At 34.5% G+C, this 23,944-nt stretch overlaps 3 protein-coding genes across 3 annotated transcripts; 1 reads left to right on the top strand and 2 right to left on the bottom strand.

Annotated features, from left to right (window-relative positions):
• The first annotated feature begins 3,625 nt into the window (after positions 1 to 3,625).
• Positions 3,626 to 7,633, top strand: LOC109004943 (vacuolar-processing enzyme-like). Its single transcript, XM_018983643.2, has 10 exons — positions 3,626 to 3,710; positions 3,822 to 3,994; positions 4,350 to 4,514; positions 4,652 to 4,808; positions 5,417 to 5,502; positions 5,896 to 6,095; positions 6,182 to 6,230; positions 6,575 to 6,784; positions 6,895 to 7,101; positions 7,187 to 7,633. Exons 2-10 carry the CDS (start codon positions 3,845 to 3,847, stop codon positions 7,334 to 7,336), a joined length of 1,374 nt encoding a protein of 457 aa, XP_018839188.1. The 5' UTR covers positions 3,626 to 3,710; positions 3,822 to 3,844; the 3' UTR covers positions 7,337 to 7,633.
• A 7-nt stretch (positions 7,634 to 7,640) lies between these two features.
• Positions 7,641 to 10,261, bottom strand: LOC109004944. The gene is made up of 4 exons (XM_018983645.2): positions 10,198 to 10,261; positions 9,337 to 9,511; positions 8,494 to 8,594; positions 7,641 to 8,110 (listed from the first exon to the last, which is right to left on the bottom strand). Exons 2-4 carry the CDS (start codon positions 9,432 to 9,434, stop codon positions 7,641 to 7,643), a joined length of 669 nt encoding a protein of 222 aa, XP_018839190.1. The 5' UTR covers positions 9,435 to 9,511; positions 10,198 to 10,261.
• A 6,446-nt stretch (positions 10,262 to 16,707) lies between these two features.
• LOC109005009 (U-box domain-containing protein 52-like) lies at positions 16,708 to 23,755 on the bottom strand. Its single transcript, XM_035683679.1, has 9 exons — positions 23,596 to 23,755; positions 22,712 to 22,827; positions 22,469 to 22,587; positions 21,495 to 21,688; positions 20,268 to 20,599; positions 19,766 to 19,867; positions 19,266 to 19,694; positions 17,872 to 18,627; positions 16,708 to 17,125 (listed from the first exon to the last, which is right to left on the bottom strand). The coding sequence occupies exons 1-9, from the start codon at positions 23,753 to 23,755 to the stop codon at positions 17,048 to 17,050; spliced, it is 2,286 nt and encodes a 761-aa protein (XP_035539572.1). The 3' UTR covers positions 16,708 to 17,047.
• Between the last annotated feature and the right edge of the window lie 189 nt (positions 23,756 to 23,944).

Raw genomic sequence — 23,944 nt, 5'->3', positions numbered from 1 at the left:
ATTATAATAATTATATGATGATGAAATGATGTCCTAAACCAAACGAGGCTAAATGTTTTTCGTATCTTTTTTTTTATATATAGAAAATAGACTTAATTCATTCATGAAATTGAAATTACAGCTATAACCTGATACATATAGTGTAAATCCTATATTATAAGTCAACTATTCACGGTTGGGATTCCACCAGTACAAAATTTTTTTTGTGACTGGTATGGTCTTAATTTTGATAACTCTCTATAGACAAACCGTCTAACAGACCATATTCTGCCTAAAACAAAGATTTCAAACCCCACATCAAGAAGAGGAGAGGACTTTCGCTCTGTGGACAAAATGTCCAAGAGACTATTTCTTTTTTATTTTTACCTAAACAAAATGAAATAATAATAAACATAAAGATAAATATAACAATAACGGATTACAACTGTAGATCTGAATTTTCAGCTTGAAATAAAGCAAAATACAATAAACAAATAGCATGAGGGACATATGCCACGCTAGGAGTGTGGTGACCAGTCGAGTCTAAAGAAATTGAGATCCCTTGTCTTAGAAATGTTGCACGTGGCTCTAGTAGAAGCTTCATGGTGCGGTGGCACGTGGATCTCACGTGACTGTTATGATCACCTGCGCGCATCGTTCTGTTCGACGAAAGCTTTCGGCCGTTTAAAAGATTGCCAGCCTGTGAATTCTATGGATGGGCGCATGGTGGTCATTAGGCTTCGGAAAACAGCAGATCGACGTTTCGCCATACTTTAGATGGAAAAATAAACAAAACTATAAAATAAATAGCTACACAGTCACTGGTCTAACCAAATGGGAAGATCCCCCCTGTTCTTTAACTAATGTATAAGATTTTAACCGAATTCTCGCAGTGAAGCCACGATGCCCTGCAACATAAGTAAATTATCAAAATAAAATTTGGGATATTAATCAGAATTTAACATTGAGTCAAGTATTAAAAATTACTACATAATTAAATGTTCATTCACATTTTGGTTAAACAAATCACTCACTTTAGCAATTTAATCATGTAGTTTTTGACATTTTATCACCCCCCCCCGGTTTGGATTTTTGCTGGGCAGCTATTTGGAAAGAAAAAGAAGAGAGAGCTTTTGGCTAGGGTTTTTTTTTCTGAAACTATGTTTTTCTTATCTGAATTAATGTGACAAATTTTATATCTATTAATATTTAATATTAATAAATAATTTTTTTAATAAATTAAAATTTATTATATGTTCACACACTCATAATTTGCCCCAAAGTTTTTGTTTTTTAATTATTTAATACTATATTATATGATGATCATTAAATTATTAATAGCACTTCCTATCTTTATTTTATTTTTTTGGTCTTGTAAGAACCATTTGGACCACGTTTTATTTTCTCAAATAATATTAATTAGAAAATTCTACTCATCATTTTCACATCAAACTGAATTTTTATTTATTTTATTTTACCAAATGCGTGGTATATAAATGATGAATAGAATAACTCAATTAGTATAAGAAGATTAAAATAAATTAAAAATTAAAACAAATTTAAAAAATAAAAATAAATGTGATTGATGACTAACAAATCTCTATAAATTATAGTAGTAAATGCCAGTACTCAAATTTCAATAGTGTGCTTTAGGCCAGGTTTGGTTTTACAAACCTTTCAAGTCATTTGATCTAATCTCATCTCAATATTAAAGATTCTAAATACCATTCAAACACAAACATTTTTTCAATTTTAAATTTTAAAATTTTTAATTTTTTCATCTAATCATTACCTATTCATTACAACTTTTCAAAACTTTCAAACAAAACATAAAAAATAATTCCACTTTTTCAAATATAAAAACAAAATTATATTAAAAAATTATATTTCAACCCTCATTTAACTTTATGATTTTTTTATTCAATTTTTTTTCTCATTTTCCAAAAACTCATAAAAATTTTAACTCAAACTATTTCACTATTATTCATAGATTTATCATTTCATTTTATCTGTGTAACCAAATGAGATGATAGTCCACATATGATAGACTACTATAATTTAAAAAAGAGAGAGACTGCAGTAACTTTTTTTAGTAATGTTAAGTACATGTTTAAATCGTGCAATGCACATCCTCTAGTAATGACAGTACTGATATATGTATTTACAATTTACAATTTTAGATTCATTTTATTAGTTTTCTTTCAAAATCTAAATTGCAAAATTTTCTGCATATCAATAATTAATACATTGAAAAGTAAGTTTTTGTAAGTTTTTCCTAAATACAATTAGCATTTTCTTATATAAAAAATGGATCTCACAAAAAAAAAAAAATATATATATATATATAATAAGCTCTACTATTTTACAAAGGAATTGCGATCATTACATTTGGATAGGTTTGGATAATTAGAGAATTAGTATTGGACTCATTAAACAAGTCTAATCTTTAAAATTTGTTAAATCACTGTATTAGATTTACCAAACACTAAAACCTGAAACTGTGAGCTACAGTGCATTCCACTTCATTTTCAAATTTGAAGACTCACTATTCACATGACTTTATAACCATTATTTTATTTACTTAAATTATTATTTCTCAATTTTGAGCTACAATATATTTAAGTTGGGAAACAATAATTTAAGTATCAAATTAAATTATTAATTAATATAAAGTTAGTGTAATTGTAAAATATGAAAAAATAAATTAAAATATTATTATTAAAAAAGTAATATTATACTATTATTTTGACTAATCTAATGATTAATCGAATGTAGAGTTATGGTTATGGAAGTTTTGAATTTATGAAAAATATGTACTTTTCATCAAATTTTAGAGATAAATTTGACGAAACCAATACCAATGCTCTTAGATGATAATTTTTTTTATTTTAGATGAATGTTTAAAATATTATTTTGTAATATTATTATTGTTTTGAGATTTGAAAAAGTTGACTTGTTTATTATATTTTGTGTGAGAATTTGAAAAAATTATAATGATGAGATGAGATGAAAATTTTGCTTCTCATTCCATTTGCCAAACATACACTTAGGATGGTTTGGTTACACAAAACTAAATTATCTTATCTCATCTCATATAATCATTACAATTGTTTAGAAAAAATTGTCGGGAATTATCATCCAACTGTATCTTATATCCTTGTAACCGTTTTATTTATCTATCCTTAACTTGTTGGAGGGAAAAAAAAAAAAAACAGCATCGTAAACATGACTGCCCTCGTGTAAAAAGACAAAACTCATGAAACAGCATCGTGAGGCTCGTCATGTACGTGATCATTAATCAATGTAGTCAGAACAAAGAGATCAAGTTTCATGATTTGATTGGTGATGAGGTTTAAAGTTTCCGTTTCTCTGTTGCAAAGTTAATTCACATAAATGAAAAAGGGATTATGTTCATATATAACGTACGTCCCATGCATGCCTCGGCCTACTACTCTCTCTCTCTCTCTCTCGCCCATATCGAAGATCGAATCTAAACCGTCCATGTTTAGCTCTAATGTTCTCTGTCTGCTTGCTGGCTCTCATGTTTAGCTCTCATTTTCTATTAATAACCTTCCTTTTATTTCTTTAGCTCTCATTTTCTATTAATAACCTTCCTTTTATTTCTCATTGCGCGCAGTACGTTTTATTAAGAGTACTCTGCTTCAATCATTAGGCAGCTAGCAGTACTGTTGCAGCAGCAAATTTCTAAGTTTTGTGGAAGTAGTGCTTTTGTAAGTACTACTGCATGTCTCTGATCATCATTATTCAGATATATCTTCTTCATGCTAATTCATTCATCCCCTCTTTATAACTTCTTTGTGTTTAATTTCTACGTGGGCCAGTTATCTGAACCACAACAACGACGATGAATCCTGGTTATGGAGCACTAGCGTTTGTATTTCTCACACTTTCATGTCTGGTTCGTGGCAACAACACCGCCGATATGATGATCAGCGGGAAGAGATGGGCGGTTCTAGTCGCCGGTTCACGTGGTTATGAAAATTACAGACATCAGGTATATATATATATACCTACGTACGTAAAGTAAAATTATTGAAGATTGATGCAGTTTTCTATACAAGCTATAGTTAGTTTTCTGTTATTATTAATCATCTGATTTATTATTCTGCTTTGAAACAATATGTTATTAATTGTTGTTATTCTGAAGATGGCATGTAAGATGTATTTTAGTGAATTGTAAACGGTAGAACAATAGAATCAATCAAAAAATTGTTGGTTGAAGTTCTCCCCTGTTTTTTCTCCTCTGGTTTCATTATTTTTCTGTAATCTGATTTCTAAAACCAACAAAAATTCTGCAAAATGATGATCATCAATCCATTTGAAGCCGTTTGGTAATTTTGGCTGTGCAGGCCGATGTATGCCATGCATACCAGGTACTGAAGAAAGGAGGGTTAAGCGATGAAAATATCGTGGTTTTCATGTACGACGACATTGCATTCCACTCGAGCAACCCGAGGCCTGGTGTCATCATCAACAAACCAAATGGCGATGACGTTTATGAAGGAGTCCCCAAGGTATAACTAGTACTGAAGTTTTCTTCCGATCCATCGATGATCTGCCTGCCTGCTTGCCTGCCTGCCATTTCAAATATATTGGAGTACCTAAGTAATTAATTTGCTGCTGCATGCATGGCTTGTTGATGATCTTGTAGGATTATACAAGACTTGATGCTAATGCACCTAACTTTTATGCTGTAATTCTTGGAAACAAAAGTGCTGTTTCTGGAGGTAGTGGTAAGGTCGTGGATAGCGGACCAAATGATACTATTTTCATATATTTTAGCGACCACGGCAGTCCTGGGGTACTCGGTTAGTAATTTCACTAGTTTCTTCCTTTTTTTTTCTGGATAAATTATATAAAATCTTTTTATTAGAGTAATAGTACTATTTTTTTATCTTCGATCACATTCGTAGTACCAACGACTGATCATATTATATATATATATATATATATATATATATATATATATTTACACATATGGAACTGCTATATATAAAGAGAATACACAAAATAAACCAATAAATTGAGATGGTTTTATGATATCTGTTAGATTTATTTTACAATAAAAGTAATTTTATAATCTGATGTACCATATCAAATCACGTCAGTTTGTAAGTTTATTTTTGTGTAATTTGTTTGTGTCTAAAGTATTTTTCATATATATATATATATATATATATAAGTAGTACTCATTTTAAGTGACTTTCATAAATTAACGATTTGATAAAAAAAAATTCAAAATTCAAAATAATACTTCTCTTTTAATATTTAATTGATTCGATCTACTTTTAAAATAAAATCACGTAAGAGAAAAAAAAATTATAAATTTTCATTTATATAATTAATTAATAATGACTGAAATAAATACTTTAGCATGCCATGAGTAATGATCATCATCATCTTGTACTTGTGTTAGGGATGCCCACTGGAAGTGATATTTATGCCAAAGATCTTATCGATGTTTTGAAGAAGAAGCATGCTGCAAAAACATACAAAAGCTTGGTAATATATATAGAGCCGTGATACACAGAAATTTTACACTTTTACACAATACTTAAAAACATATGATTTTATTATTCTTTTACCGGTCTCATATTTCATGTTTCATATTTTATATTTAAAAACATGAAATATGAAAGTAAAAGAGTAAAATCATATATTTTTAAGTGATGTGTAGTAATGTGGAGCTTCTGTCTAGAATTTTTCATATATATATATATAATATGTTTTTCAAAATCCTAGCTAACTAGATGCATGATCTATAATTAATGAATTGATGTACGTAGCCTATTAATTAATTATACTAATAATCTTTTAATTTTAATTTTTTTTTCTGGGTGGAAATAATTAATTAATTAATGTTTTCGATCCATATACATGATATGAGAAATAAAGGTATTTTACCTCGAAGCTTGTGAGTCCGGGAGTATTTTTGAGGGCCTTCTTCCCAAAGATATAAACATATATGCAACTACAGCAGCAAATGCAGTCGAAAATAGCTGGGGAACATATTGTCCTGGTGAATATCCTAGTCCTCCTCGAGAATATGACACCTGTTTGGGAGACTTGTACAGCATTTCTTGGCTGGAGGATTGGTACGTACGTACACATTATGATAAATTTGATCAGCATTTTTTTTATGGTAATTATTATTAATTGGTATTGATTTTAATTTGCGCAGTGACAAACATGATTTGCGCAAGGAAACTTTGGGTCAGCAATATCAAGTGGTAATTTTCAAATTAATAAATAAAGGGTTTCATGCCTAGCTAGCTTGCTAAGATGATTATGTCAAAGTATTGTTATATATTTTTCTTACAAATCAAATTTTGTCACGTGAGTCGCTCGCGCATGTTGAGGGTGCACGGGTCTTCAATGCTGATTTGTAAATATAATATATAAAAAATTTTATTTGTAATTATTTTTACATACTTCTTGTATATATTACATTAATGTGATTGACTACGTTATTTTTTTTTTAATATAAAATAACTGTTTTGTCCAATGCATAAAAAATACGCAAAAGTGATTGTACAAAACAAAACTCAATAATATAACAATATTGCCATTGCAGGTTCGGAGGAGAACAGCAGCAGATTATGCAGGACATGGTTCTCATGTGATGCAATATGGAAGTGCAGGACGTAGTAACGATCCCCTCTTCTCATACATTGGTACAAATCCTGCAAACGATAACTATACTTTTGCTGAATATGCCTCTTCACCATCAACTTTGCGGCTTGTTAGCCAACGTGATGCAGATCTCCTTCATTTCTGGTACAGGGTATGATCATCATGATCTTGTCTTTAAATCATTTATGTTTCTGATAATTTTTTCTCTTTTTTATATATATATGATATTGGAGAAATCTTGTTTTTGTATTTTTTGATCAGTATCATAAAGCACCCGCGGGCTCTCATCAGAAGCTTGAAGCTCAAAAGCTACTGTTTGATGAAATTTCCCACAGAAAACATGTGGACTACTCTATAAATCAAATTGGGAAGCTTTTGTTTTCAGATGGTAATAGCTCAATGGTGTTGGAATCTGTTCGGCCAATTGGGCAACCTCTTGTGGATGACTGGGATTGTTTGAAGATGATTGTAAGTCAGTCCTACTTTTGTTCTGGTTTTGAGGCTCTGCATAAATTAATATTGTATCTTTCACTATTTTTCATTTTTCATGCAGGTAAGAACCTATGAGAAATATTGCGGATCATTATCAAATTATGGGAAGAAATACACGCGAGTTTTTGCCAACATGTGCAATTTTGGGTTTACCTTGGAGCAAGTACTTTTGGCATCGATTCAAACTTGTTCTGTGCCGCCCCCTGCTTAGAGTTTCTTTCAGAACATAAGAAATGGATGAGCCATCTATGCATGAACTTAACTTGCAATGCATATCCCTTAATATTAAATAAATTAATGGAATGGATGCAGCTGTGGGTGTAAAATAGATTTGGCATGTGACCTTCGAATTCGGAGTGCTAAAAGATTAGGAAATTGTAGCATAAAAGAGATGATATCCTTGATAAATCAGCCCAAAAATCTAAATTAAGATCTTCCACAGATAATTTGCAGCTAAAGAAACATTCACCTAAGCTAGTGATAATGCCAAAATAATATGTCTAATCATGATAAGGTCATCTAAGCCTCCTCTTCTTAAAAATCCGAGCCTCTCTTTGAGCATTTCTTACCTTACTCAATTGGAGTTGTCTCGAGCTCCTTAATCGTCGAGACCCACCCTTAACATGAATGGATATATCCTTTGTATGATGGTGATGGTGACTGTGGCTACTATGCCTACTTGGAGGGTAGAGAGAGCTCCCAAGCCGATCCTTTTTTCGCTTTCTTTTGACATTTAAATGATGATAATTGTCTGAAAAATCACTTTCATAACTTGAACTGGAACCTAGTTCAACATCTTGGAAACGGCGGTGGCGGCGGCGGCGATTTATCCTCTTGGTGTTCTTTAACTTGTGCCACAATAAACATGTAATGTCTTCTAAAGCAAACCAATATGTCTCACATGCTGCCCAACACATCTTACAAAGGCTTCTTGCAATGCATTGGCAGATCCCAACCTTTAACAGCAAGTAGAAGAACAGTAACACTGAAAACAGAGAAAAATAAAAATGAAATCAGCCATTTCCTTTTCTTCAACTAATAAACAATACTTTAAAATTTAGCTGCAAAGCAGTAAATTTTATTTTGTGATTTTTATATCAAGAACTTGACGAAGAATATGACGCCTTTTTGACCAAAACGCAGTTACAAGAAACAATTGGCAAGCCTAAAGCTCTGATCAAAGATCAGCCCTAGGTAAAATTACAGAACCAAAACCAGGTAAAGTGGTGGAAATGTACACAATGGTAGAAAAGAAAAGGACTCTAAAGGCCATCAGATAATGTTATGTTTCCAAGCCTAATCCTGTGAAGCTAGTGGAGAAAAAAAGAAGGTTAAAACCATCAAGAAAACCAAGGAAAGAATAATTACTTATATAGCAAAGGACCAAGATCATCAACAGTTTCACCAGATTGGAGACACACAAATGCTCAATGAAACATGCCACATCCCAAGGTCCTGAACAAACACCCCTGCAGATCAACCAGATCAAGTCAAAACAGAAATGAAACTTAATACATCCATGGCTGTGAATAAGCATTCTTGATGAAATTGCACCATGACTGAAATGGAGCCCATCTGAGGTTATAAAAGTTTAAGTTCATGCATCTTAACTGCATTTAGAGCAACTCAGAATCATTTGCTTAAAATGAAAATGGACAATTTTTTCCTGTTATAAATCGACTAGTTACTTGTGGACTAAGATGGCTTGGAGTTCAATATTCATCTAAACCCTGCTTTTCAGAGACAGGACCAAACAAAAACTATCCTTTGACATTAAAATACTCACATTAGTATACTTAATGTGATTCCTGACAATAAGTCTGGAGTCTTTCTTCAGCTAACACACAAATTCCTATAGATTTGTGGCACCGAGTTCTTTTTAGATTCTTGCTAGGCCATAAGGTGCCTGTCTGTGTAGCACTTGAGATCGATCGGGTAGGTCATAATAATCAGATACAAAATCCCCAATAAAAACCTGTGCAGTGACTGCTATCAACCTAAAAATTATATAGTACACAGATAATCAACTGTGGCTAGCAAGAAAAAAAAAGGACAAAAACAAGTTCAAATAGAATGAAATTTAAATTCCACTCGAAATCTTAGAAACGTCTGTCAACTTTACAGATTTGTCCATTAAGTGTGGCAGACCCCGACCCAACTAAGGGGACAGATGCAAACCACGAAGGATAATAAGAAGGGAAGTATTCTCACTCGCATGAACCACCGAAGATAGTCCTAATTGGAGTTAAGAAAGCATTTCCCAGAACACCTCCAATGCCATTTGCAGCTTTACTGACGACACCCCCCATGGTGAGATAAATCCAAGGTCACGGTCTCATGCAAAAGTTCATATTAATTGATACTAGCTCCATAGCATGCGGTTGCACTGAAGAAATAACAATGGAGAAAAATATTAGGTACAAAATGAGAATTTTCCAAAAGAATAATCCCACGCCCGGGTGTGGGTTTAAATAGTGGCTGATGTATAGCAAAATCCTTCTGAAAAGAATAAGATTATAGATGGCACCAAATATTCCTAATGTATCAAATGTTCAAAACCCAGTGTATACAATATCCAATATTTTCCAACAGCACATGAACTGCCAGAATGCAAAGTTCAAATCTGAATGAAAATAAACATTTTCTGAAGTAAATAGTCATAATGCACCGTCAAAATTAGGCAATATATGAGAATTTTGAAAAATAATATGGACAAAGAGGTCACGCTCAAAGAAGAACAAAAAAAGGAATGAAGGGCAACATATTGCAACCCAAAAGTTCCCAGCCAAACCATATATAATGATGCATTTGGATATTACTTTGAAGACGTTTTTCATTATTCAACAGCGTAATCAAAGAATTTCAGAACTTCGACATCGGACCCATGATTTTAGCTTAATTATTGTACACATTCAAACACATTGACTCGTTGTTCCTATAGAATAGTTTGAAATGGAAACGACTATTTAAAAAAAAAAAAAAAAACAGAAGAAGAATCCATTTATACAAAAACAAACCCTACAATCAATAGTAGAAAATCAACGAAATGACAAAGCAGAGTTTCCCACAAACCTATTCGCTAACCTTGATTCTTTTTATAGAAGCCAACAAGTTTTCGGTGTTTGCGCACTCTTTTGAATATCAGAGAGAGGAAACGGTTTCAACGGTCGGGTATATAATTGTGAAGAAAAAGACGCAGAGGGCGGGAATGGCCCGGTGCTCAACTTGGGCCTCTATAACTCGATCTTTTTTCCGTACTAATTGGATTATGAGAATTCCATCTAAATCTCAAAAAGTATTTTAAATATTTTTTTAAATAAAAATAAAAATAAAATATTATATTTTGTAAATTTATAAAATGTGCTTTAAACACCTAATAAAAAAAAGTTAAAGATTTACTTTTTAAAAAGCAAAAAATTAAAAACTTTTGTTAAAACCTGTGGATAATGATTTTTAAAAAACAATCGCAATTAATAATAGAGCTATTTAGTAAAGTTTTACAATTAAAAGCATTATTATACAAAGTTATATATGCTGCCACAATTTCGAAGTAGAAATGACAATTATTTAATTATTTAAAATTTATTTATTATTTGATAATTATATATTTAAAATATTTTTAAATATTTGTTTGGAAATAAATTAAAAAAATATTTTCTGAGGTAAAAATGATAATTTTTTAATTTTTTAAAAATTATGATCATATCCTTAAAAGATTAAAAATTATAATTATCTAAAAGTTGTATAGATATTTTTGCTTATTAACAGTCTTTTTAAAATTTGAATTACGTTTCGTATTATCTGAAAAGTACCTCAAATGTACTTTTTGACTTATTTAAAATTAAAAAGTATTTTAATATGTAATACCTAAATAATTTTATTTATTTATTATTAAATAACTTTTAAGTTTATTTAAATACCATTTAAGACTCCTAATGCCAAACAGACACTTAGAAAGAAATAGTGTCATTGGACTAAAAGGCCCACGGTGAACCGGAGATAGACTAAGGCTTCGTTTGGTTATCTAACTCCTCTCAACTCATCATTACAACTTTTTTAAATTCTAACATAAAATATAATAAACAATTTAACTTTTTCAAATTCTAAAATAATAATAATAATATTAAAAAATAATATTCTAATAATATTTTATCATCTCAACTCAACTCAACTCAACTCACTTCAACATCCAAACATAACTTAAAAGGCCTAGAAAAACTCCCGAATGATCATCTTATTAGTGGATGTTTTGGATTACGGCGTTAAATATATCTTATAATTTTATGATTTATAATTTTAAGATTTATAACTTATAATTTAAGTAATAAATTTATTATTAAAAGGTTATTTATTATTTGATAATTATATATTTAAAACACTTTCAAACATATTACATTTGTTTGAAAATAAATTAAAAAAATAATTTCTGATATAAAAATTACAATTATTTAAAATTTTTTAAAATTATGATCATATCATTAAAAAATTAAAAGTTATAATTATTTAAAAATTATATGTATATTTTCATTCGTTAATAATATTTTTTAAAATTTAAATTATATTTCGCATTACGTGAAAAACATGTTTAGGAAAATCATCATTTCAAACGTACTTTTTTTGTGTTGGCGTTACTTGCGGTGCTCGCCACCTTAGAGTCACAGCTTTGGGGTTATCTTTCATGAATCTTACGGGCGCCATCCCTCCACACCTTGGTAATCTCTCATTCCTTGTCTTCCTACACGCTCGCAACAACAGCTTTCATGGCTCCCTGCCGAATGAGTTGGCTCGTTTGCGTCAGTTGAAGTCGATCAGCTTTGGATCCAACAACTTGGAGGGACAGATCCCGCCATGGTTAGGGTCTTTGTCAAATCTTCAAAGCTTGTTTCTGTACAATAACCGTTTTAACTAGAGTTCCTTTCCCACCACCATTTTCAACACAACTTCACTGCGAGTACTTCATCTCAGCAACAATCCACTTTCAGGTACATTTACCTGGCCACGACCACCATTTTCGATTAAATTTGTCTTCGTCGCAAAACATTGTTTGCAAGTCATGATGTTGACTCCCAGTAGAATTAATAGACGCCGCATTAGCATTGAATCATCTCGGTCTTTCAACACCTATTACCCATTGTGATTTGAAGCCGAGCAACATACTACTGGATGAAGATCATGTGTCTGATTTTGGTATGGCAAAGCTCTTAAGTGGAGTGGATTCCATAACACAGAGTACCATGACTCCAGGTAGTTTCTCGTGCAAATTTATATTTCCTTGTTTTTGACAATAATGTTGGACAAGTTGTCAATCATTTTCTTATGTGCAAAGTATGGATTAGAAGGAAGGGTTTCTAGAAGAGGTTATGTGTACAGTTAGATATTTTACTTTTGGAGACTTTCACAAGAAAAAAACGTACGAATGTTGAGTATATCGGTTCTAATCAAGCAATGGAGCAAGTTTGCCAATCCTGGTGTTTCTAAATTCCACTCTCCTTTTAAATCTATATTTCTAAAGCAACTCTTGCATGTTTCCTCTATTCAAAAGAATTTAATTTCTGTCAATAAATTCACTCATGATAATCATATGTTTTTAAAGTCTCATCCCAATTTTTTTGTGTGTCAAGGATCTCAATACGGGAAACATCCTCCTCCACAGGCCGATTAAGGATGGTCTCTACCACTTTTCATCTCGCTTTTCTTCTCCATCGAAGATTGCCTTTGTTGGGAAGCGAGCATCGCTTGACACCTAGCATTGCAAACTTGGTCATCCCTACATTCATATGGTCAAACATATTTTGTTCTCCGATCAGCTTCCCATCTCCAAAAATAAGGTGCCCTCAATTTGTGACTCCTATCAACAAAACAAGAGTCATAAGTTGCTATTTTATTTGTCTCCATCTTGATCATTTAATGTTCTAGATTTAATTTTTTCATATGTTTGGGGTCCTTCTATTGTTCCTTTTGTTTAAGGTTTTCGATATTATGTAATTTTTGTTGATGACTTTAGCAAATTTACCTGGTTCTACCGTCTAATTCGTAAATCTGATGTTGAGCAAGTTTTCTATAAATCTCAAGTCTTTTTTGAATGACAATTTGAGTCCCAAATCAAAATGCTCCAAAATGATTGGGGAGGTGAATACCATCGTCCCAACACATATCTCTGTTCCGTTGATATTTCACTTCAGGTAACCTGCCCTTACACCCACTAACATAATGTGTCTGTTGAAAGAAAACATCGTCACTTGGTCGAAAGTGGACTTTCTCTCATGGCTCATACCAGTGTTCCTAAATCCTATTGGATTGATGCTTTCCAAACTGCATGTTTTCTCATCAATCATCTCCCTTCTCCCATAATAAAAAATCAGTCACCCATCCAATGTCTCTTCAATACTCAGCCTGAGTACAAATTTTTCAAAATTTTTTATTGTGCTTGTTGGCCAAATTTGAGACCCTATAATAATCACAAGATGAATTATCGATCTAAATTATGTATTTTTTTGAGCTATAGTCCTTCTCACAAGAGTTATAAATGTCTACATCAGCCCACTGGACGCATCTACATCTCAATAAATGTTCAATTTGATGAGGCTTGGTTCTCTTCTTGTGATGCTCTGACCAGCCCACCGAAAGAATCTCACAATTTTTCAAATCCCACTTTAGTTCCTTCTTTTTTGCAGGTCCACGTTCCAGTTGCTCAAGCCCATGAGCCCAGCCTACCTGCAGCTACGTCATCGTCTTCTTTACAACGTTAACTGCACTGCACTCTGTTTCTACAACTCTCAATTCTCAATTGGATCCATCAGCTATGCCTCTTGAACCTATACCACAACCATCAACTCCTCTACCCACTTCCCATCACCCCATGTGTACTCGACTTCGAGCAAATATCACTAAGCCTCGACAGTACACCGACGTCACCATCCCATACCCACCACGTGCAATGGCTACTCTTATTGTCCCTTCCCTTGCTGAACCCACATCCTTTACGGTTGCTAGGAAGGATCCTGCATGGCGGCAAGCCATGAATACTGAATTTGACGCTCTCTTGCAGAATGGCAGATGGTACCTCGTCCCTCCTCTTCTGTCCATGAATATTGTCTGTTCAAAATGAGTTTTTCGACTCAAACGACATGCAGATGGAACTATTGAACGCCATAAGGCTCGACTCGTAGCAAAAGGATATCATCAAGAACCTGGTCTAGACTTCGCTGAGACGTTCAATCCTATAATCAAGCAACAGACCATTCGAATTGTCCTTTCTCTTGCTGTTACTCGTGGATGGTCTGTTCGCCAGCTTGATGTCCAGAACGCGTTCGTGCATGGTGATCTTCATGAGTAAGTGTACATGGCTCAACCCCAAGGTTTTATTCATCCACAATTTTCACATTATGTCTGCAAATTACATAAAGCTCTCTACGGACTCAAACAAGCCCCGCGTGCGTGGTTTTCTCTCCTATGTTGTTGCCTTCTTGAATTGGATTTTGTCTCTTCGAAAGCTGATCATTCTCTGTTTATTCTTCGCACCAGCCAAGTTGAAATCTTCATCCTTATTTATATAGATGATATACTTGTGATTGGTTCTTCTCAAACTACCATTGATGCTCTGATTTCCAAGTTGCAATCTGTTCTTCAAATCAAAGACTTAGGACCTCTGCACCTCTTTCTTACTATACAAGCTCAATATCAGTTCTATGGTCTTTTTCTCTTACAAGCTCGCTACATCTCAAATCTCCTTCAAAAGACAAAAATGGTAAATGTTAAGCATGTCGCTACTCTAACATCTTACTCTTCTTCACTCTCCAGTTTGATAGGGACTCATTTTCAGATCCAACTTTGTACATAAGCACAGTTGGTGCCCTTCAATATGTGTTACTAACACGCCCTGACCTTTCATTTGTTGTCAACAGGGTCTGTCAGTACATGCATCGCCCAACTGTGAATCATCGGTCCGCTGTCAAACGTATTTTACGCTATTTTAAGGCCACTAGCTCTCACGACCTTCTCATCACCAAAAATTCTTCCACTGCACTCCAAACCTTTTTTGACTCTGATTGGGCTGGTTACCCATATGGTCGTCGTTCAACCAGTGGTTATCTTATTTATTTTGCCAGTAATCTAATTTCCTAAAACTCTAAGAAACAACATAATGTTGCCTGATCAAGCACAGAAACCGAGTATCGATCTTTAGCTAATTCCACTGCTAAGCTTATCTGGTTGAAAGGTATCCTCAAGGATCTTGGCATCTTTATTTCTCAACCACCCATATTATGGTACGACAATATTAGTGCTACTTACTTATCTGTCAACCCAAATTTTCATGCCGGTACCAAACATAGTGCCATAGATTTTCACTTTATTCATGAGCAAGTGACCAATCGTCAGCTTGATGTACGCTTTATTTCTGGATGAGATCAGCCTGCCTCACCAAACCCCTTGTCTCACTCAAATTCACCGCTCTTCATGACAAGCTCAACATCTGTTCCCTCCATTGACCTTGAGGGAGTATGTTAATATATCTTTTGCAGATCATTCTACCATATATCACGCCAAGAATGATCAATCCACCAGACATCACGGCAAGACTCATGGCAAGCCTCCCACCAGCTGCATTGTGACAGCTCCTAATCAACCTCCATAAATATCGACAGCTTTGTGTTCTTTCCTTTTCTAAAATTGTACAACGTCAACATCACACTGTCAAAACAGAGAATACGTAGAGAATTTATGGAAAAACTGCCCTCTGTGAGTTCAGCCCTTTCATTATCTTAGATTCCATCTATATACGGAAATATATGCTATACACGGAGTCTAACTGATTCTTAATATTCAGCATCTATACATGATAAGATAATCTGTATATTTAATATTAATAGAGTCCTAAATTGTATAAACTCCTAAAATTGTATACGGTAACACCCACATATCATGGGATCTGCTTTTATTTCTTTTGTGTGTGTGTGTGTGTGTGTATATATATATACACTGCCATGTACACGTTGATTAATGTCAATGAAAATCATCTTTCTATAATGCCTTTTTACACTACTATTCACAAATGATCTGAAATACTTTTATCATCCAAACGAAACCTTAGTATATCATCAATTATAGGATTGGCTCTTGCATGTAGAGTGGAGGTTCCAGAAGACAGGATACATATGAGTGAGGTGCTACCGGCCGCACTCAAAAAGATCAAAACAAAGTTTGTGAAAGATGTTGCACGGGCTTAAAGTGGGCGTTGAGATTGTTTATGGCTTTTCCTTGATGGAAACATTTACTCGTTCATTCTGTTTCATGGAGTAAACTACAAAGAATTCACGACGTGGGAAGCTACAAAGATCTATAGAAGTGTTAACTTCACTATGCCCAACCTCGTCAGATGAGCTGCAACCAATAATGTTATTGGATGCATTGTCCATTCAAACCATCTCATTCCACGTCTTCATCCAACACCTGTAGTCCAAAACCCAGAGCTCTGTCTGAAAATGGAAATGGATATGTGTTGGTTGAGGAAGCCATCGGTGAAATCAAGAAACGATGATGCATGATCATTACAATATACAACACAACTTCGTATGGCAGTGATCTCAACACATATGGAAATGGTATGTGTATGTTAATGAACACCACGTTTTTTTGCAATTCATTATGGAACACTATTTACAGGAAAACAAAATTTCACTTTGTAACCTTCACCTTGTACGTTCAGAGGAAACCTTTTGAACCTCGTCAAATATGTGAATATAGATAACAAAAATGAATCATCTGGTCTATGTGGTTAGTCGAACAACTTCACATACTGCCGTGGACCAACTTTGACTAATTGACCTGCTGGCATTACCCTGTTATCAAGGTAAATAAAAGAACCTTTATGTTCTGATCTTCCTGCTTTCTGCCAAGAATGGTTACAAAAAAATATTTGATTTTATTCCTTCAGGGACGATGTGCTTGATCTGCTCTTTGAGATTCCCGAGTTCACAAGTTCCGAATCACTCATAACATCCTGCAAAATGTCCTTCAGCAATGTTATACATTCATAATTGTCGAAGCTCGTAACTTTTAGAAGTTTTTCAATCTGTTATTGTGCAGACTCCATAATATGCAATAATGATTTTTTTCCCGTGAAGTCTTAATATATGCAAACAGATAACAAAATAGAGGAATCATGCAATTTAAGGTAACCAAGGAATGCTTTCCATTTACGGGATGTACTTTTTCAGGAGACGTTGCCAGTCTTAACGACAACTGACATTTGTTTGGGTCTGCTGACTGCTGGCTCAGTTATTCTTGATGATCTCTTAGCATGCCTGCCATAAGTGCTACAGGAAAGTCTTTGGAAACCATTGTAGAAGGCCAAGGATCACTCCGTGCCAGAGTATATAACTTTCAATAGAGATTTTGTATCATGGATAACAGTTTCACTGCATATATTTGCTATTTGCTCGCATAGATGGGTGTCCTTCCTATATTTGCTATTTGCCTTTCACTGCATTTGAAAGACCCTACTTGTTTTTCTCAGTATGCAATAATGTTATACTGGGGTCCATTGACTGGCCTCGTTTTTCTTTCCAAGAAACCCATGTCAGGAGCGCAAAGAGAACTATTGGTTTACTTTTTTATATGGTTCTTTCTTGATCTGGGAGTAGATTTAAGAATTTCAATCAAATGCCAAGAAAACTTTTTTTGGAACGGTATCATGGATGATTTAGTGTGCAAATGCTCTGTATAATTTATATTTTCGGAACTTACCAGTTGCACTAGAGCATCACTATGATTGGGGGAGGGGTAAGCACTGCCACCTACGAGGATGTTGTTCATCTTTTCTTCAGCTAGTTCTTTCATTCTGAAAAGTTCTGGCAATACTTCCTTGCAAAGATCTGGCCTGTCTTTTCGTCTGAGCTCTGCACATTGTAGTGCTAACTTTGCAAAGCGTAAGGCTTCTTCAACTGGCCAATCAGGCACAGCTGGGTCCAACATCTCTGTGAAAGTGCCATTCTCAATAGAGTTTTGAACCTGGTGAGTCAGGCCCATTGGGGACTTGGCTGTTAACAGCTGTAAAAGCACGATTCCTAGGGAATAGACATCAGATTTTACACCAAGCATTCCTGTTTGTTGATATTCTGGATCAATATAGAAGAAAGTTCCTGCTGTTGATGTCATGCAGCATTGTGTTACATTTTCAGCTACTGCAGGTACGAGCCTGGCCAATCCAACATCACTAATCTTACTGACAAAGTTGTGGTCTAGCAAAATGTTTCCTGGCTTGAGGTCACGGTGAACTAACGGCTCTGGCTTGGTCTGATGGAGAAAGAGTAGCCCAGTGGCGATTTCTGAGGCAATTCTGAACCTGAGTTGCCAAGAGAGAACAGTACCGCTTCCTTTACGGAAAAGGCAGTCATCTAGACTCCCGTTAGCCATGTATTCATAGACTAGGATGCCAAACTCAGGACAGGCTCCAAGAAGGAGTACCATATTGGGATGCCTTACGCAGCTAAGTATGTCAATCTGCAATGGATAAAGGAGAACGTAAGAATTAACTCTGTTGAGAAGGAAACGTTTAATAAAATGAAGTTTCTGATCAAGTATTTGCTTCACAAGCTCTTTTGCACGCCATGTCAACTTCACTAATCATGTTTTGCAATTATGCCCGTGCTGACAACTGGTTCTTAGTCAGAAAATCAAAATTACGTGTATCTATGTGCAAATCAATAGATGTAAAGCACCTATGGAGCTGTTAAATTAGTACAAATCTCTCTCACACACACAACATGTTTCCTTCAGAACTAGTCTTGCCTATTGTACGATGTAAAAATTCTAGAATGAAACTTTTTTTACTTTGTTTTAACCATCCAGTTGGTCTAGTAGAGGATTTGTGTACAAACTACATAATATCTTCCATTTGTAACAGCGTATCAAGTCTTTGGGAAGGCTCCTCGAAACCGTAGAGGAGTTCTCTTAAACTAACATATATGTTGCTCATTAATAAAAATTGGAAACCCATGTTGTAATGCATTGTTCTGTCATATACTGTTTCATATGATTTTTTCATTTTGGTTTAAAGTTGCTATTCTGATTTTTGAGTGGGTTACGTTGTCTTATATGTATTCATGACTATTAGGCAAATTAGATTCTTGGTTCCTCACCTCTTGCTGAAACTGTGATCTCCCTTGAGCGGCATCTGGACGCAAAAGCTTTACTGCAACTGGTGTATGATCAAGGTAACACCTATAGACAGGGCCATATCCTCCTTCCCCAATCTTGCGAGATTGAGCAAAGAATTCTGTTGCCATTTCAATCTCCTCAATAGTGTATATTCTGTATTTGATATCACTTTGGGCTAGATTATCCAAAACCTTCCTTATTTTCTCTGCTTCTTTGAGAGCTTTGATTTCTGCATTTGCTCTTCTTTGTGACTCCAACTCAGCAATCCTCTTTGCTGCTTCAGCTGCTTCCATGGCTGCCCTGCATCTGGCTTTCTCTTTCTCTGCTGTTGCCAGTGCAGCTTCCTCAGACAGTCTTGCCTCTTCTAACTTTCTCTCCTCTTCAAGTTTCCCATGTTTCAGCTCCATTGCCTATGGTAAACATAACATCAGGAATTATCTTTGAATGTTGAGAATACACAAAGTACAAGTCTTTTCAATACGTTTTGTTTTGCTGTAACTGCTTCTCTGCATGCTGTGCTGTACACGTCCATTGTTTGCTTCAGCTCCAGCTTCAACCTCCTCATCTCAGTTTCCACATCATCCTGCATGTTTTTAATTTCTGTTAAGTGGAAAGTTTTCTGGCTCAAAGAAAACGTGGAAGTCACTGGATGATATACACATAATACCACCTTCATGAGATTTATTGTAAGAAATGGGACTACTGAAAGTGGCTCGTCTTCTGTTGTCTCACAAGTAGCCACTATACTATTTTCATTGGACTCGGTGTAGTGAGTATTTTGGAACAATACAGGGAAAATTTTCGTTCAGGGTATATTTTGTGGTGAAGGGATATTTTTTGTTAAAGCTTTCTGAATGGACATCAGATTTATCTTAGCTCTATCATATATGAGAATATACCCATCATCTCGAAAGTTATATTTCCTGTTTTGCCAAACTAGCATATTTCCAGGAATGTTGATTTTAAGAAGAGCATGCCCTTACCAAGTTTTGTGACGACCATGAAGACGATGTCCTACTGCTCTCCGAGAATGATGTTTGATCGCCCAAAAGGTTGAGATCATTGAACCTATGTCCTGACCGGATTGATCCAAGGCTTTGATCTGTGCTGGTTGAAAACCGAGAGGTTTTATCCGAATCACTAAAATCGTAGAGAGAAGTAGACGTCCGTTCAGTGCTTGACCTCCCGGAGCTTACAAATGATATGTCGGTATCTGATTCTGACATGTCCAGATGGGGTTTTGCATTCGAAGCTCTTCCTCCTCCTCTTGTGACTCGTGACCTGTGTTCAGTCATGGCATTCAAACTGTTGTACTCTAAAACTGTTGCATTTGATTTTTGTTTCTTCATATGTATATCCATAGATATAAGATTAAGGTAGATTAACCAAATTCTAATATTGGCTAACAATTTTTATCTAATGTACTCTAATAATCAAAATAAAAAAGAACCCAACATAATCTAATCAAGTCTAATGATTTCAATAGAACAAATTCAATTTAAAAGTTCTGATGTAATCTGGTCATGTATTTGGATTTCAAACGGCTAAAATCAAATCCGTACATAAAACGCAAAGCACCTAACTTGTGGAGAAGATAAAGAAACTGATCACGAAGAGCTTTTGTGAAAATATCAGCCAGTTGATGCTCGAGTGTAAGAGGTAGTCAAAATGCTGTATGCTAATGTCTCAGAAATAAGGTAACAATCAAACTTGGATATCAAACAGCTAAATAAAAGTTTAAACAATGGAGATCTAAATTGGCATCTCTCTTTCTCTCTCTCATCCTTGTATAAGAAATCACACAATGATTTATGCAGGAAATATATCAAAGTAATTTTACTTCGTCAGTTCTAGAATTTGTATTAGTTAGTGAAAATACCCAATGAACTTAAGCCCTCTTCTGTTGAAGTTCTCAGAACTTTGGTTAAACTACAAAGATTTTATTTTGTCAAGCCAGATTTAAACCTTGCAACCATCAAATTCCTTTTTAACATCAACAGCTACAATACTCAGGCCTTGAAAGTTCACAGTCATATGGGAGAAATCTGTCGTGACTGACCTGACTGAGTCAATGTATAAGTTACGAGGCTTGAATGATGATTTCTTATCTGTTGCATATACAGGATGAATATTTGAGGTCAGTACTTAATCAACATAAGATGAGAGAGTAGCTTTAATTGAGAGGAACAAACCTCTTATATCCATCCTGCGTTTGGAGAGAGCGGGAGAAGATTTCACAGTGTTGTTATTTAGTCTCTTGATGTGGTCAAGTAGTGGGGAAACATAGGGGGCCGGACGAGAAGCATTTCGTACTGAAGACACCTTCCGTTTGGAGACCGCATATACAGTGCAGAAATCTGGTGCCCCTTTTGATACACCACTTCGGATGCTTGATGTCTTGAATCTGCACAAGGAAAACAACAGAAACTGAGAAAACTAGCATTAATCAGCCTATATTCAGAAGTTCCTGTGCTATTTTCAGAATTTCAACTTAATATTCTCTTTCTTAAATTTCAGCTATACAATATATTAGTTTAACTGTGCTAATCACGGTATTGGGCCTGCTGCTTCAATTAAAGATTGCTCAAAAGTGTGCTTCAGTGCATGTAATCCATTCAGAATAATATGAAACTAATATTTGAAAAATGTTATTCAATTGTAGTAGCCCGAACAGCTCTCTCTTGCAGAGTAGGATTCCTATACTCCAACTGGAAATTTTGGAAATCATTAGCAATCTGGGTTCTAATCCTGCTGTTAGACTGAAGATTGGTTTTTCAATAAGGGGTTCCTTCGGGCCAAGAGTTTCGCTGATAGATATTGATCTATATATAGTACTAATGCTTCAGTTTGAGGAGTCGAATGATGAGTTTTGCTTTCTTTCATGTTTGTAGTTTGCTGACTTCCATTTGTTTGCCTTCCAATATTTTACTTGTCCCATTCCTAGAGATAAAAATATCATTATGAATTTAGTAATTTATTTCATGAAGTCAATTGGTTTTGTTCTAGTGACTTCATTTCCCGTTTCTTAGTTGATTCAGTTATGGCAAAGCAAACACCTACGAAAAACAAGGCAATGTGCAGATTTTGTAAACATCTCAGTATCAAATTTGTTTATAAAACAGTCTTGCAAACACATATTGTAATATTTGAAGTGAAAGTGAGCTTGTGCTAGGGAGGCAATTACCTAATAAATCCATGTCGTGATGTACCAAGAACCAAGCTCTCTATTGCAGCATAGGAAACGAATTCTGTTAATGCTTTTGCTGTATCTGTATCTTCGAGTACAACATCTAGGAAAGGTATCTGAGGCAAGAAAAAGCTCGAATTAGCAAGAGTAAAGAACATGACAATTTTCATGCATGGTGCTGGAGGACATGATTTTCTTCACGTAAAACAACAAACAATAATGAGGAAAGCCAAAACTCACATCTTTACGAGCACAGTAGCAGTGGAAGATAAGGAACAGATCCTTAGTTTGCTTCTCGAGCTTTTGTGCGCGTGGTGAGTTGTTGCTTTCACAAATGATAGAATGGCTTCCCCCATCTGTAACCATAAAAAATTACAGTAAAACAGCTTGTAATCTTGCATTCAAAGAGAGTATTAACTACAATGGTAGACAAGAACAGGGATGTAGTAATTCCAGACTGACACTGAAAGCTTCTTCTCGGATGCATTAACATGATTTTGAACTGGTTCTAATTGTTCTGTCGCAATTGTAAATATATATAGAAGTTGGGTCCTCTCCAATTTAGAACACAAGGGTTTTAGGATTACTAATCTGAGTTGAACAAAACAAAAATTAACAGGGAAATTTTTCTAGTAAATATCTCTAGAGGGAGGAAATTTCCAGATGAAGAACTGTTAGTATTCCAAGATTGGTATTTTCAAAGACTAGTTGAATGTATTTATATTTTCTTTTATCAAGTATAGATATGTAACGTCATTAGCACAACTGTTACATATATATATATAAAGAGATTACACAAAATAAACTCACAAACTGATATAATTTTATGGGATCCATTAGATCTATCATATAATAAAAATAATTTTACAATTTGACGTATCACATCAATTTATAAATTTATTTTTGTATAATCCCTTTATATCTAAATTATTTCCCTTTGTCTTGTCATTCATTACCCTTTTATAAAATAATAACAATAATAATAAAAATAATAATTGTTTCACCACCTTGCTTCCTGCTGCCTGCGTATGCCAACAAAATCGTTGTGGCATTTTTATGAGAAAATCAGTGATGTTTATTTTTGAGAGAGAGAGAGAGAGATTTACATGGAGATGGGGAAGCACCGTGAACGACATGGATCAGGACAATGGTCTGGCCCTTGGTGATAAGATTGTCAGCTGCCCACTTCAAAGCATTTTGGCTCCCCTTCTCATTGTCTATGGCAATTGCAATGAACCCATTTCCTCTTGTCTTGTTCAATGCATCTGCTTTTTGAAGCCACATTTTCTTTATCGATATAATAAATTCTTACAGTGAAAAAAACAACGTCCCAGATCACAATCTTAACAACCTTCTACAAAAAATCCGAGGTCGCCCAGAAAAACTCAAAACATCATATTTTATTCTGCATGAAATTTGACCACCCTTCTTACGTATTATTTAAGAGAGTCAGCCACCTGAGAGGCTCAAAAC

Source organism: Juglans regia, chromosome 12 (genome assembly GCF_001411555.2).
Source record: "Juglans regia cultivar Chandler chromosome 12, Walnut 2.0, whole genome shotgun sequence".
In the NCBI taxonomy this organism is placed as follows: Eukaryota; Viridiplantae; Streptophyta; class Magnoliopsida; order Fagales; family Juglandaceae; genus Juglans; species Juglans regia.
Note: the sequence above shows the minus strand (reverse complement) of the source record. Positions and strands in the feature narration are given on the sequence as shown.

What these genes read in the sequence shown, in the direction of transcription:
- LOC109004943 (XM_018983643.2), top strand. Translation starts at nt 3,845, where the DNA reads ATGAATCCTGGTTATGGAGCACTAGCGTTTGTATTTCTCACACTTTCA. An exon ending in CGGCAGTCCTGGGGTACTCG is followed by an intron (nt 4,809 to 5,416) that starts GTTAGTAATTTC and finishes TACTTGTGTTAG; the next exon opens with GGATGCCCACTGGAAGTGAT. An exon ending in ATTTCTTGGCTGGAGGATTG is followed by an intron (nt 6,096 to 6,181) that starts GTACGTACGTAC and finishes TAATTTGCGCAG; the next exon opens with TGACAAACATGATTTGCGCA.
- LOC109004944 (XM_018983645.2), bottom strand. Translation starts at nt 9,434, where the DNA reads ATGGGGGGTGTCGTCAGTAAAGCTGCAAATGGCATTGGAGGTGTTCTG. An exon ending in ATCTTCGGTGGTTCATGCGA is followed by an intron (nt 8,595 to 9,336) that starts GTGAGAATACTT and finishes GTTGATCTGCAG; the next exon opens with GGGTGTTTGTTCAGGACCTT. An exon ending in CTTGGTCCTTTGCTATATAA is followed by an intron (nt 8,111 to 8,493) that starts GTAATTATTCTT and finishes CTCTGTTTTCAG; the next exon opens with TGTTACTGTTCTTCTACTTG.
- LOC109005009 (XM_035683679.1), bottom strand. Translation starts at nt 23,755, where the DNA reads ATGTGGCTTCAAAAAGCAGATGCATTGAACAAGACAAGAGGAAATGGG. An exon ending in GCTACTGTGCTCGTAAAGAT is followed by an intron (nt 22,588 to 22,711) that starts GTGAGTTTTGGC and finishes TTCTTGCCTCAG; the next exon opens with ATACCTTTCCTAGATGTTGT. An exon ending in GATCACAGTTTCAGCAAGAG is followed by an intron (nt 18,628 to 19,265) that starts GTGAGGAACCAA and finishes TATCCATTGCAG; the next exon opens with ATTGACATACTTAGCTGCGT.